A 23,065-nucleotide genomic window follows, 5' to 3' on the forward strand; every position below is an offset into this window, starting at 1 on the left:
TGCCTGGGCCCCCCTTTTGAACTGCTGGGACGTGGGCCTGGTACAGGAGGGCTGGCTGTACTGCCTTGTCAGCAGCCCTGCCCTTTTACCCCAACACTCTTCACTCCCAATACTCCAAAATACTGCACCCCCCGCAACCCCACCTCTCTGCACCCCCAATACCCCACCACCCTGCACCCCCAATACCCCAACACTCTGCACCCCCAATACCCCAACACTCTGCATCCCAACTCCCTGAACCCCCCCCCCCCCATTTCCCCAACCTCTCTGCATCCCCAATACCCAACTTTTCTGCACCCCCAAAAACCCCAGAACTGTGTTCCCCTCTATACCCCAATACTCAGCACTCCTATTACCCCACCTCTCTGCATCCCCAATACCCAACTTTCTGCACCCCCTATACCCCAACTCTCTGAATCCCTGACACTCTGCATCCCCTATAAACTAAAACTTTGCACCCATCATACTCTAACACTCTGCACCCCCATTACCCCACCTCTCTGCATCCCCAATAACCCAACTCCCTGCCCCCCATTTCCCCAACCTCTCTGCATCCCCTATACCCCAACACTATGCACCCCCAATAACCCAACTTCCTTTCCCCAACACTTTGCACACCCATTACCCCACCTATTTGCATCCCCTATACCCCAACACTCTGCATTCCCAATACCCCTACTTTCTTTCCCCCCAACACTCTGCACCCCCATTACCCCACCTCTGCATCCCCAATACCCCAACACTCTACAACCCATATACTCCAACACTCTGCATCCCCTATAACTCTGCACCCATCATACCCTAACACTCTGCACCCCCATTACCCCACCACTCTGCACCCCAACTCCCCGCCCCCCATTTCCCTAACCTCTCTGCATCCCCAATACTCTGCACCCCCATTACCCAACCTTTCTGCACCCCAATACCCCAACTTCCTTCCCCCCAACACCCCACCTCTCTGTATCTCCAATACCCCAACACTCTGCACCCCCAATACCCCATATCTCCAATAGCCCACCACTCTGCACCCCAACTCCCTGCCCCATTTCCCCAACCCCTCTGCAGCCCCATTATCCAACCTCCCTGCATCCCCTATACCCAAACAATATGCACCCCCAATAACCCAACTTCCTTCCCCCAACACTTTGCATGCCCATTACCGCACCTCTTTGCATCCCCTATACCCCAACACTCTGTATCCCCAATAACCCTACTTTCTTTTCTCCCCAACACTCTGCATCCCCAACACTTTGCACCCCCTATACCCCAACACTCTGCACACCCTATACCCCAACACTTTGCATCCCCTATACTTTAAAACTCTGCACCCATCATACCCTAACACTCTGCACCCCCATTACCCCATCACTCTGCATCCCAACTCCCTGCCCCCCCCCATTTCCCTAACCTCTCTGCATCCCCAATACTCTGCACCCCCATTACCCAACCTTTCTGCACCCCCCAATACCCCAACTTCCTTCCCCCAACACTCTGCTCCCCCAATAACCCCCTCTGTATTTCCAATACCCCAACACTCAGCACCCCCAATACTCAGCACCCCCAATACCCCATAACTCAGCACCCCCAATACCCCACCACTCTGCACCCCAACTCCCTGCCCCCCTCATTTCCCTAACCTCTCTGCATCCCCAATAATTTGCACCCCCATTACCCATCCTTTCTGCACCCCCAACTTCCTTCTCCCCCCAATACTGCTCCACTATTACCCCACCTCTCTGTATCTCCAATACCCCACCACTCTGAAACCCCCATTACCCCGTACCTCAAATACCCCAAAATTCGCCACCCCAATACCCCATTACTCTGCACCCCAACTCCCTGTCCAACCCCATTTCCCTAACCTCTCTGCATCCCCAATACCCCAACTTCCTGCCCACCACCTCTTTGCATCCCCTATTTCCCCCCTCAACACTCTGAACTCTAAAACTCTGCACTCATATTTCCCCAACCTCTCTGCATCCACAATACAACACCCCACACCTCCTAATACACATCACACCCAGAATTCCCCATCATGCTCTCTCTGTACTCAGCCTGTGTCCCTCCACCCCACATCACCCTCATTACAGCTCACTCTGCACCCCCAATACCCCCACACTTCATCCTCCCTGGCATAAAGCGCCCCCTGCTGGTCACATCCGGGGCTGTTCCCAGGATTTGGGAGAAAACTTCAGAAACCAAAGCGGAGTGGTCACATGACCTTGTAAGAGCAATCAGTAGAAAGGTGTGATTTGCGACCAATGGAAATGCTGGCGCGGCGGGCGGCGGGGTCTGGTTAGGAATACATTGGAGAGGTGAACATGACTGTGCTACAGGTGAAAACCTCAGTCCCTCCCCCTCCTCCTCCCTCCAACTACGTGCACGCGCTCCAGCAAGCGAGGCGCGTCTCCGTGCGTTATCGCGCGCCCCCTACATTGAATCACTTGTGTGTGTGAGCGCGCCGGGGGGCCGAGTTCTCGCGAGAAGTGTCGGAGGACTCCGGGAGAGGTGAGGAGGAAGCGGGAGGAGGGGGTGGGGGTGTCAGAGATACTCGGGTCCCTCTTATAGACTTGTCCGTGACGTCACTGATCACAGACACCACTCAGGGCTGGCAGCATTGCTGGGACTTGTAGTGCAGTAGGAGGTGACAGGTGCAGGGGCGGAGTAAACTGTATGAAGAGACAAACACCTGTATTTCATAGATTTGGATGGAGTATTTAAAGGTTTAAGTTTCTGCCAGGGTGTTGTGTACTGCCTGTGACCCGCAGAGGGATTTCCCTTCACTTCCTGTCCCAGAGACACCACAGGAAGTCTCCCAGAGCGTGGGGGTCCCCCCCCCTTAGACTGGTGGTGTCCCCATTGGTCACTCTCATGACAACATTAACTAGGCCTATTTTTCAAACTTGTTTACAAGTCAAAATAATTTTTTATTTTTTTGCTAGAAAATTACTTAGAACACCCAAAATTGTAAAGCGCTGTGTAAACTGTTGGTGCTATATAAATCCTGTATAATAATATATTTTGTGTGTGTGTGTATATGTGTGTGTCTGTGTATATATATATATATAAAATATTTTATTATTATACAGGATTTATATAGCGCCAACAGTTTACACAGCGCTTTACAATATAAATATATATATACACACTTTTTTTTTTCATACACCCTAGAGAATAAAATGGCGGTCGTTGCAATACTTTGTCACACCGTATTTGAGCAGTGGTCTCACAAGCGCAATAAAAAAAAAAAAAAAAAACGCTGTTTCTTTCATTAAGAAAAAAAGACAACAGTAAAGGTAGCCCATTTTTTTTTTTTTATTGTGAAAGATGATGTTACGCCGAGTAAATTGATACCCAACATGTCATGCTTCAAAATTGCGCCCGCTTGTGGCATGGTTACAAACTTTTACCCTTAAAAATCTCCATAGGCGACATTCTAAAATTTTCTACCAGTTTAGAGTTACAGAGGAGGTCTTGGGCTAGAATTATTGCACTCACTCCACTGATCGTGGCAATACCTCACATGTGTGGTTTTCATATGTGGCCGCGACTTACGTATGCGTTCGCTTCTGCATGCGGGACGGGGTGGTTTAAATTTTTAAATTTTTTTTTCTTATTTATTTTTTATTTTTACACTTTTTTTTTTACTGCGTGCCACCCGCCCACTGTCACATGACGGCGGGGCGGTGCAGCTCTTGTTCTGGGACGTCGTCATATGAGGGCGGCGCAGAGCGGCATGACCCTGATCTGTGTAAAGAGGCACATTCGCTTTAACCATGTGATCGGCTGTGTCCAATCACAGCTGGTCACATGTAAAGAAGGAGATGACGGTAATCGGCTCTCCTCGCCTCACACTAACAAAGTGTGAGGAGAGAAGAGCCGATCAGCGGCATCTCCTCACAGGGGGACATCTAGGGATGCAATCATGGCACTGATCACCAGTGTCCTGATTACAATAAATAAAGTGTAACAATAAATGCCCACCAGTGTCAGCAATCAGTGCCCACAGGTGCCACAAATCAGTGCCTATTAGCCATGCTAGTCAGTGCTGGCAATCAGTGCCCGCCACTGCCGCCTATTAGTGCCCATCAGTGCCATGTATTAGTGCCTCCTCATCAGTGCCTATCAGTGGCACCTCATCAGGGCACATTAGTGAAGGAGAAAAATTACTTAGTTACAAAGTTACTGACAGAAAAAAAGTAAAAAAGCTTTTTTTTTTTTTTTTGGTCTTTTTTTTTTGTAAAAAATAAAAATCGCAGCAGTGATTAAATACCACCAACAGAAAGCTCTGTGTGAAGAAAATGTTAAAAAATGTTGTGGGTACAGTGCAGCATGACCGCGCAATTGTCATTCAGAGTGCGACAGCGCTTAAAGCTGAAAAGTGGCCTGGACAGAAAGGGGGTGTACGTGCCCGGTAGGCAAGTGGTTAAAAAAAAAAAAAGAATGTTGATTCACTTTTATTCCTATTACAAGGAATGTAAACATCCCGTGTAATAGGAATAAGCATGACAGGACCTCTTTAATGTGAGCTCTGGGGGTCAAAAAGACCTCACATCTCATATTTACACTTAAAAGCATGTTTTTTTTTTTTTTTCAATAAAAAAAATGTGCCTGTTTAAGAGTATTGGGCGGAAGTGAGGTTCGACATCGCTCCCGTCATCCAATGTTATGGAGCCGAGCGGGGGCCATCTTTTCCTCCCCCGACTCTGAGGGGAGAGGACCCGATCGTCTCCACCGCTACCGGCAGCTCTGGTAAGCGTGAGAAACCACCGGGGGGGGGGGCTCTGCTCTCCCCCCGCCGATAAAAGTGATCTTGCGGCGAATCCGCCGGAAGAGACCACTTTTATCTGAAAGCCGACTGCCCCCCCCTTTTTAAAAATATACAGCGGTTCTGGCAGCTATTAAACAGCCACCGTATAATGACGGCGGGGGGTCTATGAGTGGTTAAAGTAGCACTGAAGGTCAAAACTTTTTTTAATATATCATTTTGGATAGTGTAAGGGAGGGTTTTAACCCCTGTCAGGTTTTTATTTTTTGCCATTTGTATCCCATTGGGGATTTACATTCACTTCCTGTCCCAAAACCAAAACAGGAAGTGAGAGGAAATCCCTGCACAATGAAGGGAATCCCTGGTTGTCACTGGAACTAGTGCTTTTAGTTACCCTTTATTGTCCCTTTCAGATAGGTGGTGTGTTTACTGCCCTGTGAAAGCAATCCAGAGGACCGCGACTGGGAGCCCAGCGTCTGGTCACGGTGCGGCCCCATTGGTCTCAATGGGTGAGTGTGGCGGGTGGTGCAAACTCTTTAGCCCAAGTTTAAGCACTTCTGGTACATCGCTGGACTTTCGCTGGTTATCGCGGGATGATGCATGCAGGTACCATTTGTTGTTTGTTTTTTTTGTTTTTTAAGAACCGGTGTTCTATCAGAATACCGCTACCCGTCAGAAAATGCAACACAAGTGACCTTTCATCGCAGCCATCTTGGAACACCCCGCACTTGTCCGCAGTAAGCCTACAGTCAGAAGGCGGCAAAGCAGACATCTTTTTACACCCACCGAAGACTTGCATTTCACACTTATTTTTACTAGTAAATCCAGCTTATTTAGTGAAATACAGTATTTGGAAGGCTGTGACACTGTTTTGATGTTGAATTTTAAAAGCATCGGCAAGCCTGCTGATCTCACAGGTTTGCTGATCTGACAGAACACTGCTGCTTTTAAAATTCAACATCAAAGCCGTTTGACTGATTTCTAAATACTGCATTTCACTATATACCATAAGCCGAGTTTACAGGTAAAAATAAGTGTAAAATGCAAGACTTTGATGGGTGTAAAAAGATATCCGCTTGCTGCCGTCTGACTGTAGGCTTACTGCGGACGAGTGCGGGGTGTACCAAGCTGGCCACGACAGAACGTCACTTGGGTTGCATTTTCTGATGGGTAGTGGTATTCTCATAGAACACCGGTGTTCTTTCTGATTAGTGAATCCTTTAGATAATGTAACAGAAGTGACGTTCCGTCAGCTGCGCATGCGTTCCACCGCTACCAGGTTTGATAATCTGATAGAACACTTGCAGTCAGAAGAAGGCAGCGGACATCTTACTACACCCAGCTACTGCTTGAATTTCACAGTAATTTTAGCAATAAAGTGAGCGTATATAAATAAATATAGTATATTGACATCTGTGATGCCGTTTGCATGTTTAAGTTTGAAAGGCTAAAGGTTTAGCGGTGAGCAGTGCAGGGTGTACCAACATGGCCTTCACCACCTACCTACTGCTGGCGTCCGGCTTCTTTCAAAATGTACCATGCAAACAGCATCAGGGATGTCACTATATAAGGGCTGCAGAAATTAACGATCAATTCCTCGATTAATTGTTTTTGATCGATCAAAATTCTTTTGATCGGTACTCACCTCTCCACCAGCTTCAGAGAGTTCTGTCGGAGAGCCGGTGACGTCACAGACATCGACATCACCGAACTCCTCCCCCTTCCCCAAGTGCCTCCATCTTCTAACGAAGGGAAGGGGAGAGGAGTCTGGTGACGTCGCTGTCCGTGACGTCACCGGACAGCCTGGACAGTGATGGTAAATATGGATGTGGTTAACTGGGATCATTCAGTGAGCCAAGTGTAGGCAAATTTCATAACCTCCATTTCTTAACATTGGTGTCCTTAGAGGCTGATAAGCTGTGATATTTTTGTCATGTGGATAGGCTTCTGCTGTTGCCATGACTAAAAGTAGTTTATTATGTGCATTATTATTAATCGATTAAAAAAAATTTTGATTAATCGATTAAAAAAATTTTTGATTAATCGAACACAAAAATTTTAATCAGTAACAGCATAAAATATATATCACTTTATTGCTAAAATTACTGTGAAATTCAAGACGTAGCTGGGTGTACTAAGATGTCCTCTGCTGCCTTCTGACAGCAGGTGTTCTGTCAGATTAGCAAACCTGGTAGTGTTGGAATGCATGTGCAGCTGAGGAGTGTCACTTCCATTACCTAATCTGATGGGCTCGCTATTCTGACAAGACACCGGCGGTCAGCTCTCTTGTAAAAGCAATCCTAATGGCTAAATAACTCCTGGACTGTTTTTACAAGCAGCGGGAGGGGACGCCCCCCTTTCCACCACCGTCCACCGCTTGCATAGGTTCTTCTGTCCCACCGGGGAGACCCAAGTGTCCAGCCAGGGCATCCGCCAGCTGGTCGAGAAGCTGAAAAAAGGCGGGATCGGCTCTCCACTATAGTAACCTGGATGTCATCTGCACCATTTTTTTTAAATCAAGAGCATTTAGAAACACTGATCTTGGCGTTTTTGAATGCTTTTAAGGGTATGGGAAGGGTTTGGGGTCTTATAGACCCCAAATGTCTCCATAAAGAGTACCTGTCACATGCCTATTGCTGTTGCAAGGATGCTTACATTCTTTGTGACAGCAATTAAAATTGATAAAAAAAAAAGAAAATGTAAAGCAACAGTGTAAAAGAATAAATATATAAATAAAAAAAGAAATAATTTAAAAAAAAAAAAAATTTTTTTTTAAAGTGTCCTTGCATGCAAAGGTGAACTCGGTTCCATATGCATGCAAACAGTGATTGTCGCACAAAGGAAGTATCCCTGTGAATGCAAGACCATGGGCTACTATTCTAGCACCAGACCTTCTCTGTAAATGGAAAGTGATAACCTGTAAGGGGAGGGGGAAAAAAAAACAATTATTCTCTATGGAGATGGTTCACATCTCCACTCCAAATTGCCTGAAGCCAGAAGCTCCAAAATGCCAGAAGCTCAAACAAGTTCTGCAGCTTCTTTTTAGGCAGAATACAGGCGTTTTTCTTCTTTTTACATTGGTGACCATATGACCTGTACAAACTCTTGGTAAAAACGCGCGACTCTCTGCCTGAAAACAAAATCCTCAGGTGTGAATTCAGCCTAAAAGGTTTTTCGAGCGACAACTATGGATATTAAAATTGACGTAGTTTGTCGCCTTTGCAAAACAGGATTTTTTTTTACTGAAGACATGGAGCAGAATACATTTTGGCCTAAATTTATGACAAAATTTGATTTTATTGGATTTCTTTTAGAACAAAGTAGAAATATCGTTTTTTTTTCAAAATTTTCGCTCGTTTTTTTTCCGTTTATATCGCAAAATATTAAAAACCAAGTGGGGAATAAATAGCAACAAAAGAAAGCTCTCTTTGTGTGAACAAAATGATCAAAATAAAATGTGGGTACGGTGTAACATGACCGCGCAATTCTCATTGAAAGTGTGAGAGCACAGAAAGCTGAAAATTGGCCTGGGAAGGAAGGGGGTGAAAGTGCCCAGTATTGGAGTGGTTAAAGTGGTTGTAAATGCTTGTGTGTGACTTCTAACTATAGGTAAGCCTAGAATAAGACTTACTTATAGGTAGTGGAAATATCTCCTGACCGTGCCAGGAGATATTTCACTTGTAGTGCGCCAATGTCACCATCGGCGCATGCACTTTGAAGAAACAGACCTCCGTGCCGTTTCTTCCACAGCGTGTGCAATGACTGGCGGCTCCCATGCGCAGGAGTGACGTCACGTGGCTCTGGTCAGTCACAGAGCCGGAGTCCGTGGCCCCGGAAGGAAGAGGGGTGAAGATTGACGCGGCCTGCATGGGGGAAAGCGTGGGCTTCGTTTGCAGGTAAGTATCACATATTAGGCTAGAATGCAATGCATACTAGCCCATTATGCTTTTAATTTTCAGGCTTTGCAGGGAGCAAAAGAGGAAGTAAAACCCATCAGAGTTTTCTTCCTCTTTAAGGTTTCTTGGCTGTCGCTTGGCAATCGAAGTTTCAGCTCCCTCCTATAAATTTTCTAAAGGATCAAGGTCTGGAGACTGACTAGGCCACTCCATAATGTGCTTCTTCAGCCACTCCTTCGTTGCCTTGGTGGTATGTTTTAGGTCATTGTCATGCTGGAAGACCCATCCATGACCCATCTTCATTGGTCTGGCTGAGGGAAGAAGGTTCTCATCCAATATTTTACAATACATGGCCCCGTCCATTGGTCTCTCAATATAGCAAAATCGTCCGGTATCTTTAGCAGAGAAACGGCCTCAAACCATCATGTTTCCACCTCCGTGCTTGACTGTAGGGATGGTGTTCTTAGGGTCATAGTCATCATTTTGATTCCTCCAAACGGGTGACTCGAGTTAATGCCAAAGTGCTAAATTTTGGCCTCATCTGACCACAGCACTTTCTCCCAAACCTTCTCTCTAAGCCCTTGTACACGCGGTCAGACATTCCGACAACCAAATCAGTCAGATTTTGTCCGAAACTGTTGTATACACACGGTCGGACAAAGTTGTCGGAAAATCCGATCGTTCAGAACGTGATGACGTAATTTCGTTACAAAGGGACTACGTTCAGGCTAGTAGCCAATAGCTTTGGTGTAGGAATTTGATCTGAGCATGTGTGGCACTTTGTCCGATCGGAATTCTCTACACAAAGTCCGATCTAATCATGTTGTCGAAAAATTTTACCGACAAGTTGGAAAACTTGGTCCGTCGGATACTCCGACGGAAACAGTCCGATGGAGACCACACACAGTCGGATTATCTGACAAAATGGTCCGATAGGACACATTCCGTCGGAATCTCCGACCCTGTGTACAAGGGCTAACATTTAGATGTTCATTGGCAAACTTCAGATTGGTCTGTACATATGTCTTCTTAAGGGGAGGGGGTGGGCGGGACCTTGCGGGTAATGCAGGATTTCAATCCATGGCGGCATATTGTGTTAGCAATTGTTTGTTTGGTGACTGTGGTCCCAACTGCCTTGCGGTCATTCACAAGCTCCTCTCGTGTAGTTCTGGGCTGATCCCTCACTTTTCTCATGATCATCCTTACCCCCCACAAGGCAAAATCTTGCATGGAGCTCTAGACCGAGGATGATTGATGGTTATTTTGTATTTCTTCCATTTGCGAATAATCGCTCCAACAGTTGTCTCCTTCTCACCAAGAATCTTATTTTTATTGAGGGTCTTGTAGCCCATTCCAGCCTTGTGCAGGTCTACAATCTTGGCCCTGATGTCTTCTGACAGCTCTTTGGTCATGATGGTGAGGCTTGAATGAAAGAAAGAGATTCTGTGGACCCCGGTGTCTTTTATACACATAACGAGTTGTTAGCAGCATCTTCTTAAATTGACAGGACTGATCTGTCTACCACCTGAGCACATTCTGTAGCCAGTCTGTGGGAGCCAGAATTATTGTTGGTCGGTGGGGGATCAAATACTTATTTTACTCACTGAACTGCAACTCAATTTATAACATTTGTATTGTGTTTTTTTTTCTGGATTTTGGTTGATATTCTGTCTCTGTCATTTAAAATACACCTATGATAACAATTCTAGACCCTTCATTTATTTGTAGGTGAGCAAATTTTACAAAATCTGCAGGGGATCAAATAATTATTTCCCCCACTGTATTAACAGACCAAAAGAGGTCTTATATAATTACTGGCTTCTGGTAAGTTCATTGATCAGGTAATCAAAAAATGTTTGATGCATATATAATTATAATAATTATTAAAAGAAGCTGGCAACACCCTTTTTAAATATAACTTTCAAGAGCAAATGTTGTCTTGTTCAGCATCTTCTGCTTTATGTAGAACAGTGTGATCTCTATCTGGTGCAGAGAGAAGACGTCAGATGAACAGAAGAAATGCTGAGTGGAGGATTACAAGAGAGAAACTGAGCTGTCCTTGTTACTTCTGGAACTGCATCGCCAGGACGGTCACGGTCTCCCCAGCTGTGATGATGTCATGATCATGTGACCACACCCCACAGGGACAATCTTCTGAGCAGGCAAGCAAAGCAACACACACTACCAAGGTATTTATATTTCCTGTATGATGCAGCATGTTGTGACTAGACCTCCTGTTACGAGAGAAATATTCCTTGCTAAGCTCTCCTACTGAAAATACTGGTTGCCTGGCCTTCATGCTAACCTTCTGGCTTCCATATGTTAGGCCACTAACCAAAAATAAGTTTACAATTACTTTCACACTGCCAGCGCCTGGGTGTCGTGGGTAAAGCTCCGCTATTTTTAGTGGCGCGTTACCGTTGTTTTTAGGCTGCTAGCGGGCGATTTTAACCCCCGCTAGTGGCCGAAAAAGGGTTAAAACTGCCCAGAAAGCGGGCTGGTTCGGCGGCGCTGCCCATTGATTTCAATGGGCAAGGGTGCTTTAGGAGCGGTGTATTCACCGCTCCTACAGTGCTGCAAAGAAGCTGCTTGCAGGACTTTTTTTGAAGTCCTGCCAGCGCAGCGCCCCAGTGAGAAAGCATTTGGGCTTTCACACTGGGATTGCAGCTGAAGCTTTTTTCAGGCGCTAGTTTTAGCTCTAAAGCGCCTGAAAAACGCCTCCAGTGTGAAAGGGATCTAAAGAGTGTATATATATGTATATATATATATATATATATATATATATATATATATATATATATATATATATATATATATATATATATATAATCAGGGCCCTCTGATTCCTCTTGTACCAAATTGTAATGTAACTGTAATGTCTGCCCTCATGTTGTAAAGCGCTGCGCAAACTGTTGGTGCTGTATAATAATAATTATATATATATATATATATATATATATATATATATATATATATATAAATCCTAAGTCCTGATTTTCTATCACTTTAAATAGTTTGTTTGGGCCAAGCTTATGAGAAAAGGTAAAATCACTTTTTTTTTTTTTTTTTTTTTTTTAATTCTCTTCCAGAGCTCCTCTAAGTTTTTTTTATGGTTATTTGGAGACACAATAAGTGTTCACCTGCCCGCCACCTGCTGTTGAAATCTTGTGTTATAACATAACCATAAAATACAATGGCATTGTAAACACTAGCCTTCTGTTCTTTACAATGGGCTGAGGGAGGTGAGGGGGCCTTAAAACTGCAGCAATACAGAAATCCTTTTTAAAGCACATTTCCACCTCTGCAGCCAATTGTTAGAAACGCCACTTTGTTTGTTATGTGTTCTCATTCACACAGCACACCAAATGATAACTGCAAAAAATATTTCTTACCTTTTCTACTCTTTAGGCAGCTTCTGTTCTGACTACGGTAACTTAAAATATGCTTACGATATTTATAGACAGATTGGATTGAAAGTGCATTAAAGTGGTTGTAAACCCTTATAACACACTTTGACCTACAGGTAAGCCTAGATTAAGGCTTACCTGTAGGTCCAAGAAATATCTCCTAAACCTACACGGTTTAGGAGATATTTGCCGAAAGACAGGCACCGCTGTCTACGGCACTGAGCGCGCCGCAGTCAACGGCGATATGCCGCGCGTGGCGGCTCCCGTGCGCATGCGCGGGAGTGACGTCATCGTGGCTTCACCGAATGACAGCAGCGGAGCCGCGATACCCACCGAGAAGATGGATGCGGCGGACTACAGGGGACAGCGGTGACATCGCTGCCTCCTGTGTGAGGTAAGTGACACATAATGGGCTACTATGCGATGCATAGTAGTCCATTATGCTTTACCTTTGCAGGGAATGAAAGAGGAAGAAACTCATCAGGGTTTACTTCCTCTTTAACCTACAATGTACCACCCAAGCCTTGTTGACCATCTTGTAGCACTTTTACTGCTACAGGGCAGCAGCTGTGTGCAAGATCGTGTATATATATATATATATGCCTGTAAACAAGGCTTATCTCAGTTCTGGGGAAGAGATGATCCTGTGTTCCTGCTAAGTAGAGAATGGAATTGATCTCTTCCTTTAGTGAAAGCAGCACACTGTGTACACAAAAACACCGGTGCACAGTTAACCCTGGATGTTTTACCCCTTCCCAGCCAGTGTCATTCGGACAGTGCATATTTGTAGCACTGATCACTGTATTAGTGTCACTGCTTCCTGCAAACTTTCAAAAGTGTCAGTTAGTGTCTGATAGTTTCGCCGCAATATCGCAGTCACCAATTGGCGTCATTACTAGTATACATAAAAAAATATATATATATATATTATAATATAAAATGTTGATGCTAAAATGTTTACATAAACCAATCAATATACACTTATTGGGATTTATTTATTTTTTTGCCAAAAATGTAGCAGAATACATATTATAATTAATATATATTTTTTTTAATTGTCGGTCTTTTTATGTTTATAGCACAAGAAATAAAAATCCCATCTGTGATCAAATGCCACCAAAAGACAGCTCTGTTTATAAGGGGAAAAAAAAGGACATTGATTTTATCTGGGTACAGCGTTGCACGACCGTGCAATTGTAAGCTAAATTAACACAGTGCTGTATTGCAAAAAATGGCCTGGACATGAAGGGGGGTAAATCCTCAAGTGGTTAAAGCATATAGATGACTCAATATTTTGACTTGATGGGGGAATTTAGTGGAAGTTAAGAAAATCACTCAATTCCACCATCAACACGCACTGTGCGTGTTGATGGGGGAATGCTTCCTGCAGCACTATTGTGTTATGCTGGCGGGGCGCTCAGGAAGCTTTCCTGGCTGGCAGAATACTATGTTTACTTCTAGCGGCTATTGCCGCCAGCAGTAATTGCGTGCCAAATATCCAACAGGCTGGTTGTACCCAAGTGGATCTTCCCAATTTGTTTGATGGATCCACTTGGGTACAATCAAATTGCCCATACATGGTTGGAAATTTGACCAGTCCCTGCTGAACCGGTCAAATTTCAGTCCATGTATGGTTGGCTTAACACTTGTGAGGAAACACACTGGAGGAGATTTACTAAACTGGAGCACTTAGAATCAGATGGAGCTATATATGTCAGCCAATCGGCTTCTAATGTCAGCTTTGACACTAAAACCTGAAAGCTGATTGGTTTCTATGCAGAGCTGCACCAGATTTTGCACTCTCCAGTTTTAGTAAATTTTTCCCCAGTGTGTACATCTAGTGTATAACCAATCATGAAGATCTGCCTGCACAGTACAGACAGGGTTAATTATGGTAAACTTAACTCCCCAGCCCCCTCCTTATTACATACAAGAGGAAAGCTAGGTAGGATTTTGGAGTTTTCAGAAAACAGCAATTAAAAAGGTAAGCAGCAGTAATATTTTTTTTTAAAGTTTTTATGTGAATAGGATCATGTGACAAATATAATGTAGGTGTTATCCCAAATTGGCTATAAAGGTGGAAGTACACTTTGACGCTTAGCTCCATAGCTGCAAACAAACCCCGGGCCCCAGTGCTGCAAAGGAACAGCACAGATATTGTGCCTTCATGATTAAAAATATTCCAATTAATTACCTTGGATATATTTATTCATACAGAGCATTATTATTATTATTATTGTTTTTTTTATGGGACCCTGTTACCTCTATTAATAATAGGCCTTCACTCAGGAAGTGTTTTAACTGTGCAGAAACACAAAGGTTTCTATAATGATTTAGCATTATGTGCAATACCAAACTAGACTCATAACTGCACAAAAAATAATGTGAATTTTTGAGAATCTCTGGATTTGGATAGTTCTAGGACTTTGTGATTACCTTTTTTATCTCTTGCTTTCAGTAGACTGATATTGCAGATGTCTTGTCTGATCTTGTTTATTGTGGAAACAGACCCCCTTGCATTTGCATATCATTTCTCTTGTATTGTGCAATGTGGCCTGAAAGCATTATACAGAATTCTGCCAGCAAAACAGTGATTGGTGAATGACTTGGTGCTCTGTTCACGTCCAAAGGATCTGCTCCCGAATAGCTGGGATTTTATAGGCCAGCTGCGGTCCTGCATTCAGAAGGCTCCATTATTATGATTTTTACCTTTCTGCGGTTTTAGGTCCCACAATGCTTGCTGGAATGGAAGAGCTGCTCCTGTTGCCTGGAGAGGTGGTAAAAGATATGGGTAAGCAAAATACCTTTCTGTTTATAAATCGGGGCATGACATATGTGATGTTAAAGTGCAAAATAAGTCAGTCAAAAAATGTGCAGGAATAGTACCTAAAAGGGGTATGCAAAAATCCTGCTGACATAGAATACCTTAATGCATAATATGGAGTATAAACATATTCATTGAAGTAAAAACATCCAAATATGAAAGCATCATCTAATAATATCAGTCAAACTAAAAAAAATATATATATAATATATAAATCTGCCATGGCCAAAAGTTCATTAGAAAAAAAAAACCTTAATGCATAATATGGATCATAAACCTATCAAGTGAAAAAAAAATCCTTGACGTCACGTGACGAAACAGAGCGGGGCTTGGTGACGTCATCGCGCACGAACAGGAAATCACTGTCTCCACAGAGCCAGGACACTGCAATATCCAAGTGAGGAATAAGGGGCTCACACACCCTGATTGTTTCAAGTGTAATGCCTTGGTTCACTAGAGGAAATACACCCTAAAATGTGAGTTTGTTTTTTGTAGTTTTTATAAAAGAAATGTTTTTTAAACAATTCAGCACTATGTCAATTCGTTTGATTTTTATGAACACCTTTATATATGAGGATTACTGCATACCGAAACAAGTGTCCCTGGAACAGGATCCCAGCTGTCAGCCATTGGAATATATTTATATACCCCTTAAAGGGGAAGGCTTTCAGTGACATGTGGTCTGTATGTGAGGTGAGCGCATAGTTTGGATGGTGACGAGGCACTGGAGATGATTTGTGATTTTTTTTTTTTTTATTTAACTTTTGGTCACGGCAGATTTATATATTATTATTATTTTTTTTTTTGTTTGATCATATAGACTGATATTAGATGATGCTTTCATATTTGATGTTTTTACTTCAATACTGTGTTTTTTTAACTTAATACGTTTATGATACATATTATGCATTAGGGTTTTATTCCTTGTCAGCAGGCAATATTTTTGCATATCCCTTTTAGGTACCATTCCTGCACATTTATTTTTAATTTTTTTTACTTCTAAGGTTATTTGCTTATTTTGCACTTTATTTAACATGGCATATTTGAGGGGTGCGCTTTACCATTTACTATTCACTATTTGAGTTTATGTGGGAACACATCTAGGTGTACAGCAGCAAACTCCAACTTTGAGTTGTTTTTTCTGTACTTTTTGCACATAGTAGCGGAGGGGATCAGGCACTAAATTAGATAATATATAACGTATAAGTCCCCTTCCACACGGTGGGGGGACTCTGCCAGGAGTCTGCCTGCTCAGCAGGGAATCTGTCTGCTGATCCCTGCTGAGCAAGCAGATGGCTGGTCCATGCTTATGCAGAGCAGACACAGCCCGCTCACCTCTATGGGCGTTTACACCCGACTGCCATCCGATCCGATCTGTTAGAGGAATAGGGAACAAATTCCCATTTGTCTGTTTTTATCGGATCATTTTTGATGTTGGCGGGTGTAAATGGACACATGTCCGCTTACATCTGCTGCTCCATAGAGGATAATGGAGAGTCCAATCGGGTCTGCCTGAAAAACTGACAGGCGGACCAGATTGGTCTGCCTGTGTGAAAGGGGCCGAAAGTGAATAATCCTAATGATGGTCAAATGGGAGCTTCCACTGTCACATGTAAAGCCTGTATACATAGTAGTAGTTCTTTTGTAAAACACCCAGCTAATTATAAAAACTAAACGCTGCTTTACAGAAACAAAATGACCCACAATTATCATCTCTCTATCAGTCCCAAAACACTCTGTAGATAATTGGGAGGCAAGTGGTTGCTTGTGTTGCAAACACGTCATGCTGATGCTGGCTTTCCCAGCTAGTGAGACACCTTGTTTCAGCAAGTATGAACAGTCTACAAAGTTGTAGAGCTGCACAATTCTGGCTAAAATGAGAATCACAATTTTTTTGCTTTGAATAAATATTACGATTCTCGCAGGGTGGTATCATCTTTCACATTATACCAAAAAATGTGGTTAACTTTCCTATTTTTTATTTTTTTATTTATTAAAGTGTATTTTTGCCCAAAAAATTGCGTTTGAAAGACCACTGCGCAAATATAATGTGACATAAAATAGTGTAACAACCACCATTTTATTCTCTAGGGTCTCTGCTTATATATGATGTTTAGGGGTTCTATGTAATTTTCTAGCAAAAAATAATGATTTAAATTTGTAGTCAATAAGTGTCAGAAAAAGCTTTAGTCTTTTAAGTGGTTAAACTTCATTTACAGACTGAAGTTCATTCCCTTGATCTAAGAATGAAATGTTACTTTGTTTATAATTATCTCCTATGTTGAGATCAACTTGGCAGGCTGCCTGGGTTGTTTATTTTTTTGTCAGTTGTCAGAAGTGAGAAGAGAACTCTGCACTTGTTACTTAAAATCAGGGAAATGCTTTTTTAAGATTAAGAGGGGGTAGAATCGCGATTTTGATTCTTTAACAATTAATCGTGCAGTTCTACAAAGTTGTGATTCTTGTCCTGCATACTTGTTGAAGATCAGTGGATCGTGAAGCCAGAATCAACGTGTTAACTTACACCCAGTTTCTTTAACCACTTGCCGCCCGCCCCACTGTCAAATGTAGCGGGGCAGAGCGGCGCTCAGTCTGGGTGGACGTCATATGATGGTGCCCAGAACGCCCGCTCTCGCGAGCCCGTGGGGGCACGCATCACGACGATCGGTGGTGCGGTGTGTCAATCTGACACATCGATCTTGGTAAAGAGCCTCTGATGGAGGCTCTTTACCACATGATTTGTGTCCAATCACACGGCTGATCACGATGTAAACAGGAAGAGCCATTAATCAGCTCTTCTCTTCTTACGTCTGTCAAACACGAGTGAGGACAAGCCAATCGGCTGCTCTCCTGACGGGGGGTCTGTGCTGATTGTTTATCAGCGCAGTCCCCCCTTGGATGCCCACCCAGGACCATCAGGATGCTGCCAGGACCACCATGGATGGCCACCACACCGGACCACCAGGTATGCCACCCTAGACCACCAGGGAAATGCCAATCAGTGTCCAGGCAGCTGCCTATCAGTGCCCAATGCCAGTGCCATCAGTGATGCCTATTAATGCCATCTATCAGTGCTGCCTATCAGTGCCACCTCATTGGTGCCGCCTTATCAGTGCCCATCAGTGAAGGAGAAAACTTACTTGTTTACAAAATATTATAACAGAAACAAAAGAAACTTTTTTTAAATTTTTTTTATTTTAGGTCTTTTTTTTATTTGTTTAGCAAAAAAAATAAAAAATGCAGAGATGATCAAATAACACCAAAAGAAAGCTCTATTTGTGGGAACAAAATGATAAAAATCCTGTTGGGTACAGTGTAGCATGACCGAGCAATTGTCATTTAAACAGCGACAGCACTGAAAGCTGAAAATTGGCTTGGGCAGGAAGGGGGTGTAAGTGTCCGGTATTGAAGTAGTTAATAGCAAGTACACAATGGCAAACTATATACTAAAGGGTGTGCTGAGACTACTTGAACATGCTGTCTTCAGATATATTTAAGATTAAATTTTCCAGAGAAGGAATGTAGCTAGAACCTACACTTTATACTTTAGGAGGAATATGATAGCATTTTAAAGAAGAATTCTAGTTATAGATATGTTCACATAGTTGGTTACATTAGACCAGCTTGGATCAATGTAACTTTGCACATACCAAATCTGTGGGATCCCTTTAGAACAGCTATTCTCAATCAGGGGTTCTATGGAACCCTAGGGTACCTCCAGAGGTTACTAGGGGTTCCTTGAACTGTGGCTGATTGACTCTTTCTGATGGTGCCTGCATTCATTCCAAGTCCAACTCCACTTGGCAAGATGATGCAGCATGATGCTAATTATATTTTTAGCTGTCTGTAAGTGTGGCATTCTGATCAGCACTGTAAGGGACATTCTTTCCTATGACCCCAATTGTTTACATTTTATCTGGGGTTCCCCAAGCCCTAAAAAGGGTAAAAAGGTTGAGGAAGTCTACTATAAAATCTGAAAATCACTGTAGTAGGCATCACTACCCCAGTGATCTGCACTTGCCCTTGCTTCACTTCAGGGTCCTCTGCTGAGCAGCTAACCTGCTGCTTTCTCAAAGCCAGAGGTCAGCCGCTCAGCACGGGTGCTATTCAGAGATCACTTTGCATTTCTCAGTGAATGCAGTGTGCTCTGATTGGGCAAGGTATAAGAGGCAGGGCAGTGATGTCACGCTCTCCACCTCATCCAATCAGAGGATGCTTTGCATTTACTGAGAAGTTGCAAAGCATTCTCTGAATGGTGCCCATGCCCAACAGCTGACTTCTTGTGTTCCCATTGCAAGAGAGCAGCCACTTGGCATGAGACCCAGAATCTAGTGGTAATCATGGTAGTAGGGATGCCTACTACAATGATTTCCAGCTTCTAGAGGGATTCCACAGGTATGACACTATTATGCATAATTACATGCTGGACCAATGCAATCATGTAAACCTATTCATACCTAGAATTCCTCTTTAAAAATACTTGTAGCATAACTTTTAGAAGTTTGACTCTATAATATCTTCCTATACTCTTGCGTACAACTGAAACTTGACTTCAAGTAGGAGATCCTGCACTGTAGTGCAGTCATTAAGTCCCGGTTCACACGGGGGCAACTTGTCAGACGACTTAGCCGCATGGCAAGTCAGGCTCCATTCTGTACAATGGAACCGTTCTAATAGGAGTGACTCAAGTCGCTCCGACTTAGAAAAAGGTTCCTGTACTTTTTTTTTCTTGTATTTGTACTTGTATTTTTCGGGTGACTTCAGGCGACTTGCATTGACTTCTATACAGAAGTCGTTTTGCAAGTCGCCGCTGAAGTCGTGTGCAGATCGCCTCTGTGAGTCGCGCTGCAAGCCGCGTCGCCCCTGTGTGAACCGGCACTGAGGGATAGAAAGATAGATGTATAGAGGGCATGTAGAGTCAATATTTTTGGATATACTCAAAACGTATGAAATAATCAGTGAACAGTTGTAAACAGCACACTCCATTCCCAGCGCTTATGAACCAAAATGCCAAAAGGATAATACTAGCAGCGACTATAATCAAAACAAAATAAACAAATATGCTGAATAAATCCAACATTAGCAGCGCTCTAATTTAAATGTAATTTGAAATGTAGAAATCCATCCATTTCAATATAATTGTCTAAAGTCCATCCATATAGTCTCATACATTGGATTAATAAAATCAAAGTTTAAAAGTCCATCCATATTAGCCATGTGCGGTATACATCCTAAATGATTAGCCATCACCACACCTCCTGAGATCTCTCCCCTATGGTAACTGGAACCATGTCCTGTGGTCTAATGAGACCAAAATAAATGTATTTGGTTCAGATGGTGTCAAGCGTGTGTAGCGGCAACTAGGTGAGGAATACAAAGACAAGTGTGTCTTGCCTACAGTGAAGCATGGTGGTGGGAGTGTCATGGTCTGGGGCTGCATGAGTGCTGCTGGCACTGAGGAGCTACAGTTCATTGAGGGAACCATGAATGCCAACATGTACTGTGACATACTGAAGTAGAGCATGATCCCCTCCCTTCGGAGACTGGGCCGCAGGGCAGTATTCCAACATGATAATGACCCCAAAACACACCTCCAAGATGACCACTTCCTTTCTAAAGAAGCTGAGGGTAAAGGTGATGGACTGGCCAAGCATGTCTCCAGACCTAAACCCTATTAAGCAGCTGTGCGGCATCCTCAAAACTGAAGGTGGAGAAGAGCAAGGTCTCTAACATCCACCAGCTCCGTGAAGTCATCATGGAGGAGTGGAAGAGAACTCCAGTGGCAATCTGTGAAGCTCTGGTGAACTCCATGCCCAAGAGGGTTAAGGCAGTGCTGGAAAATAATGGTGGCCACACAAAATATTGGCGCTTTGGGCCCAATTTGGACATCTTCATTTAGGGGTGTACTCACTTTTGTTGCCAGCGGTTTTGACATTAATGGCTGTGTTTTGAGTTATTTTGAGGGGACAGCAAATTTACACTGTTATACAAGCTGTACACTCTCTACTTTACATTGTAGCAAAGTGTCATTTCTTCAGTGTTGTCACATGAAAAGATATAATAAAAAAGTTACAAAAATGTGAGGGGTGTACTTACTTTTGTGAGATACTGTACATGACCTGCCATTATTTACCTCCTTAAAAGTATCCTTGTTGCCTGGCTGTACTGCTATTGTAAGGCCGCGTACACATGGGCGGACTGTCTGTCCAACTTAGTCCGCTGAAACACATTTCAGCGGACAGTCCGCTCGTGTGTGGGCTTCAGCGGACTTTTTCAGCAGACAGTCTGGCGGACTAAGGCCGCGTACACACGCGGGGACTGTTCGCTCAACTTTGTCCGCTAAACAGTGTTTCAGCGGACAGTCCGCTCGTGTGTGGGCTTTCAGCGGACAGTTTCAGCGGACAGTTTGACGAACAAAGTTTTTCGGAAATCCCGAAAAACTGTCCGCTGAAACTTGGTTTGAGCGGACAGTCCGCCCGTGTGTGGGCCAGTCCGCTGTACTTTCGAAATGAGCGGACTGTTCCCGCCCGGAGAAAAGTCTGCTCATTTCGAGCGCGTGTCAAGGTGGGCGGGGCCCGCGACGGAGACGTCGCGGGCTCCGCCGCCTGGAATGGACTTAAAGGGGAACCCCAACGCCGAAAAAAATCGGCGTGGGGGTTCCCCCAAAGTCCACAACAGACCCTTGTCCGAGCACGCTACCCGGCCGGCCAGGAAAGGGGGGCGAGCGAGCGCCCCCCCCCTCCTGAGCCGTACCAGGCCGCGTGCCCTCAACATGGGGGGTGCCTTGGGGAAGGGGGGGCCGCGCGGCCCCCCCACCCCAAAGCACCTTGTCCCCATGTTGATGAGGACAAGGGCCTCTTCCCGACAACCCTGGCCGTTGGTTGTCGGGGTCTGCGGGCGGGGGGCTTATCGGAATCCAGGAGCCCCCTTTAATAAGGGGGCCCCCGGATACCGGCCCCCCACCCTATGTGAATGAGTATGGGGTACAATGTACCCCTACCCATTCACCTGTAAAATAAAAGTACCCAAAAAAAAACACAACACACGAGATAAAATATTTTATTGCACAGCTCCAGGGGTCTTCCGTCTTCGGGGGTCTTCTCGCCGGACTCCTCCGCTATCTTCTTGTAGCTCTTTTGCTAGCGGAGGAGTCCGGCTTTCTTCCTCCCCGCCGCCGGCCTCTTCTCCCGACTTCGGGGGTCTTGTCCCCCTCTTTGGTTCTTCTGCCGGGCCACCGCGCCTTCTTATAGCTCTTTTACAGGCGGTGGCCCGGTCTTCTGTCGCCGCTGTCGTCGCCGCCGCCTTCCGTTCTTCTTCGTCTTCGTCTTCGTCTTCTTCTTCTTTTTCTTCTTCTTCCGGCCGCAATGGCAGAGCCGCGCTGAGCGGCCACTTATATAGTGACAATGGGGCGGTGTCACATGGGTTGATGTCACATGGGTTGATGTCACATGGGGACTATGACATCGTAAGGGGGCGGGGTCACCATGTGACCAACCCATGTGACATATACCATGTGACACCGCCCCATTGTCACTATATAAGTGGCCGCGCAGCGCGGCTCTGCCATTCCGGCCGGAGAGAGCGACGTGTCAACATCTCCTGGAGAAGAAGAAGATGAAGAAGAAGAACGGAAGGCGGTGGCGACGACAGCGGCGACAGAAGACCGGGCCACCGCCTGTAAAAGAGCTATAAGAAGACGCGGTGGCCCGGCAGAAGAACCGAAGAGGGGGACAATACCCCCGAAGTCGGGAGAAAAGGCCGGCGGCGGGGAGGAAGAAAGCCGGACTCCTCCGCTGGCAAAAGAGCTACAAGAAGATAGCGGAGGAGTCCGGCGAGAAGACCCCCGAAGACGGAAGGCCCCCGGAGCTGTGCAATAAAATATTTTATCTCGTGTGTTGTGTTTTTTTTGGGTACTTTTATTTTACAGGTGAATGGGTAGGGGTACATTGTACCCCATACTCATTCACATAGGGTGGGGGGCCGGTATCCGGGGGCCCCCTTATTAAAGGGGGCTCCTGGATTCCGATAAGCCCCCCGCCCGCAGACCCCGACAACCAACGGCCAGGGTTGTCGGGAAGAGGCCCTTGTCCTCATCAACATGGGGACAAGGTGCTTTGGGGTGGGGGGGCCGCGTGGCCCCCCCTTCCCCAAGGCACCCCCCATGTTGAGG

At 44.7% G+C, this 23,065-nt stretch overlaps 1 protein-coding gene across 1 annotated transcript in view; it reads left to right on the plus strand.

Annotated features, from left to right (window-relative positions):
- The first annotated feature begins 2,418 nt into the window (after positions 1 to 2,418).
- Positions 2,419 to 23,065, plus strand: part of MTMR2 (myotubularin related protein 2) — a 69,500-nt gene continuing 48,853 nt past the window's right edge. Inside the window, exons 1-3 of the mRNA XM_077484936.1 lie at positions 2,419 to 2,508; positions 10,657 to 10,853; positions 14,797 to 14,862. Of these exons, the coding sequence (XP_077341062.1) occupies positions 14,805 to 14,862 (58 nt within the window). The 5' untranslated portion in view covers positions 2,419 to 2,508; positions 10,657 to 10,853; positions 14,797 to 14,804. The remainder of the gene's footprint in view (positions 2,509 to 10,656; positions 10,854 to 14,796; positions 14,863 to 23,065) is intronic.

This window comes from Lithobates pipiens, unplaced genomic scaffold, assembly GCF_037356315.1.
Source record: "Lithobates pipiens isolate NorthernLeopardFrog02 unplaced genomic scaffold, aLitPip1_a1.2 Scaffold_17, whole genome shotgun sequence".
In the NCBI taxonomy this organism is placed as follows: Eukaryota; Metazoa; Chordata; class Amphibia; order Anura; family Ranidae; genus Lithobates; species Lithobates pipiens.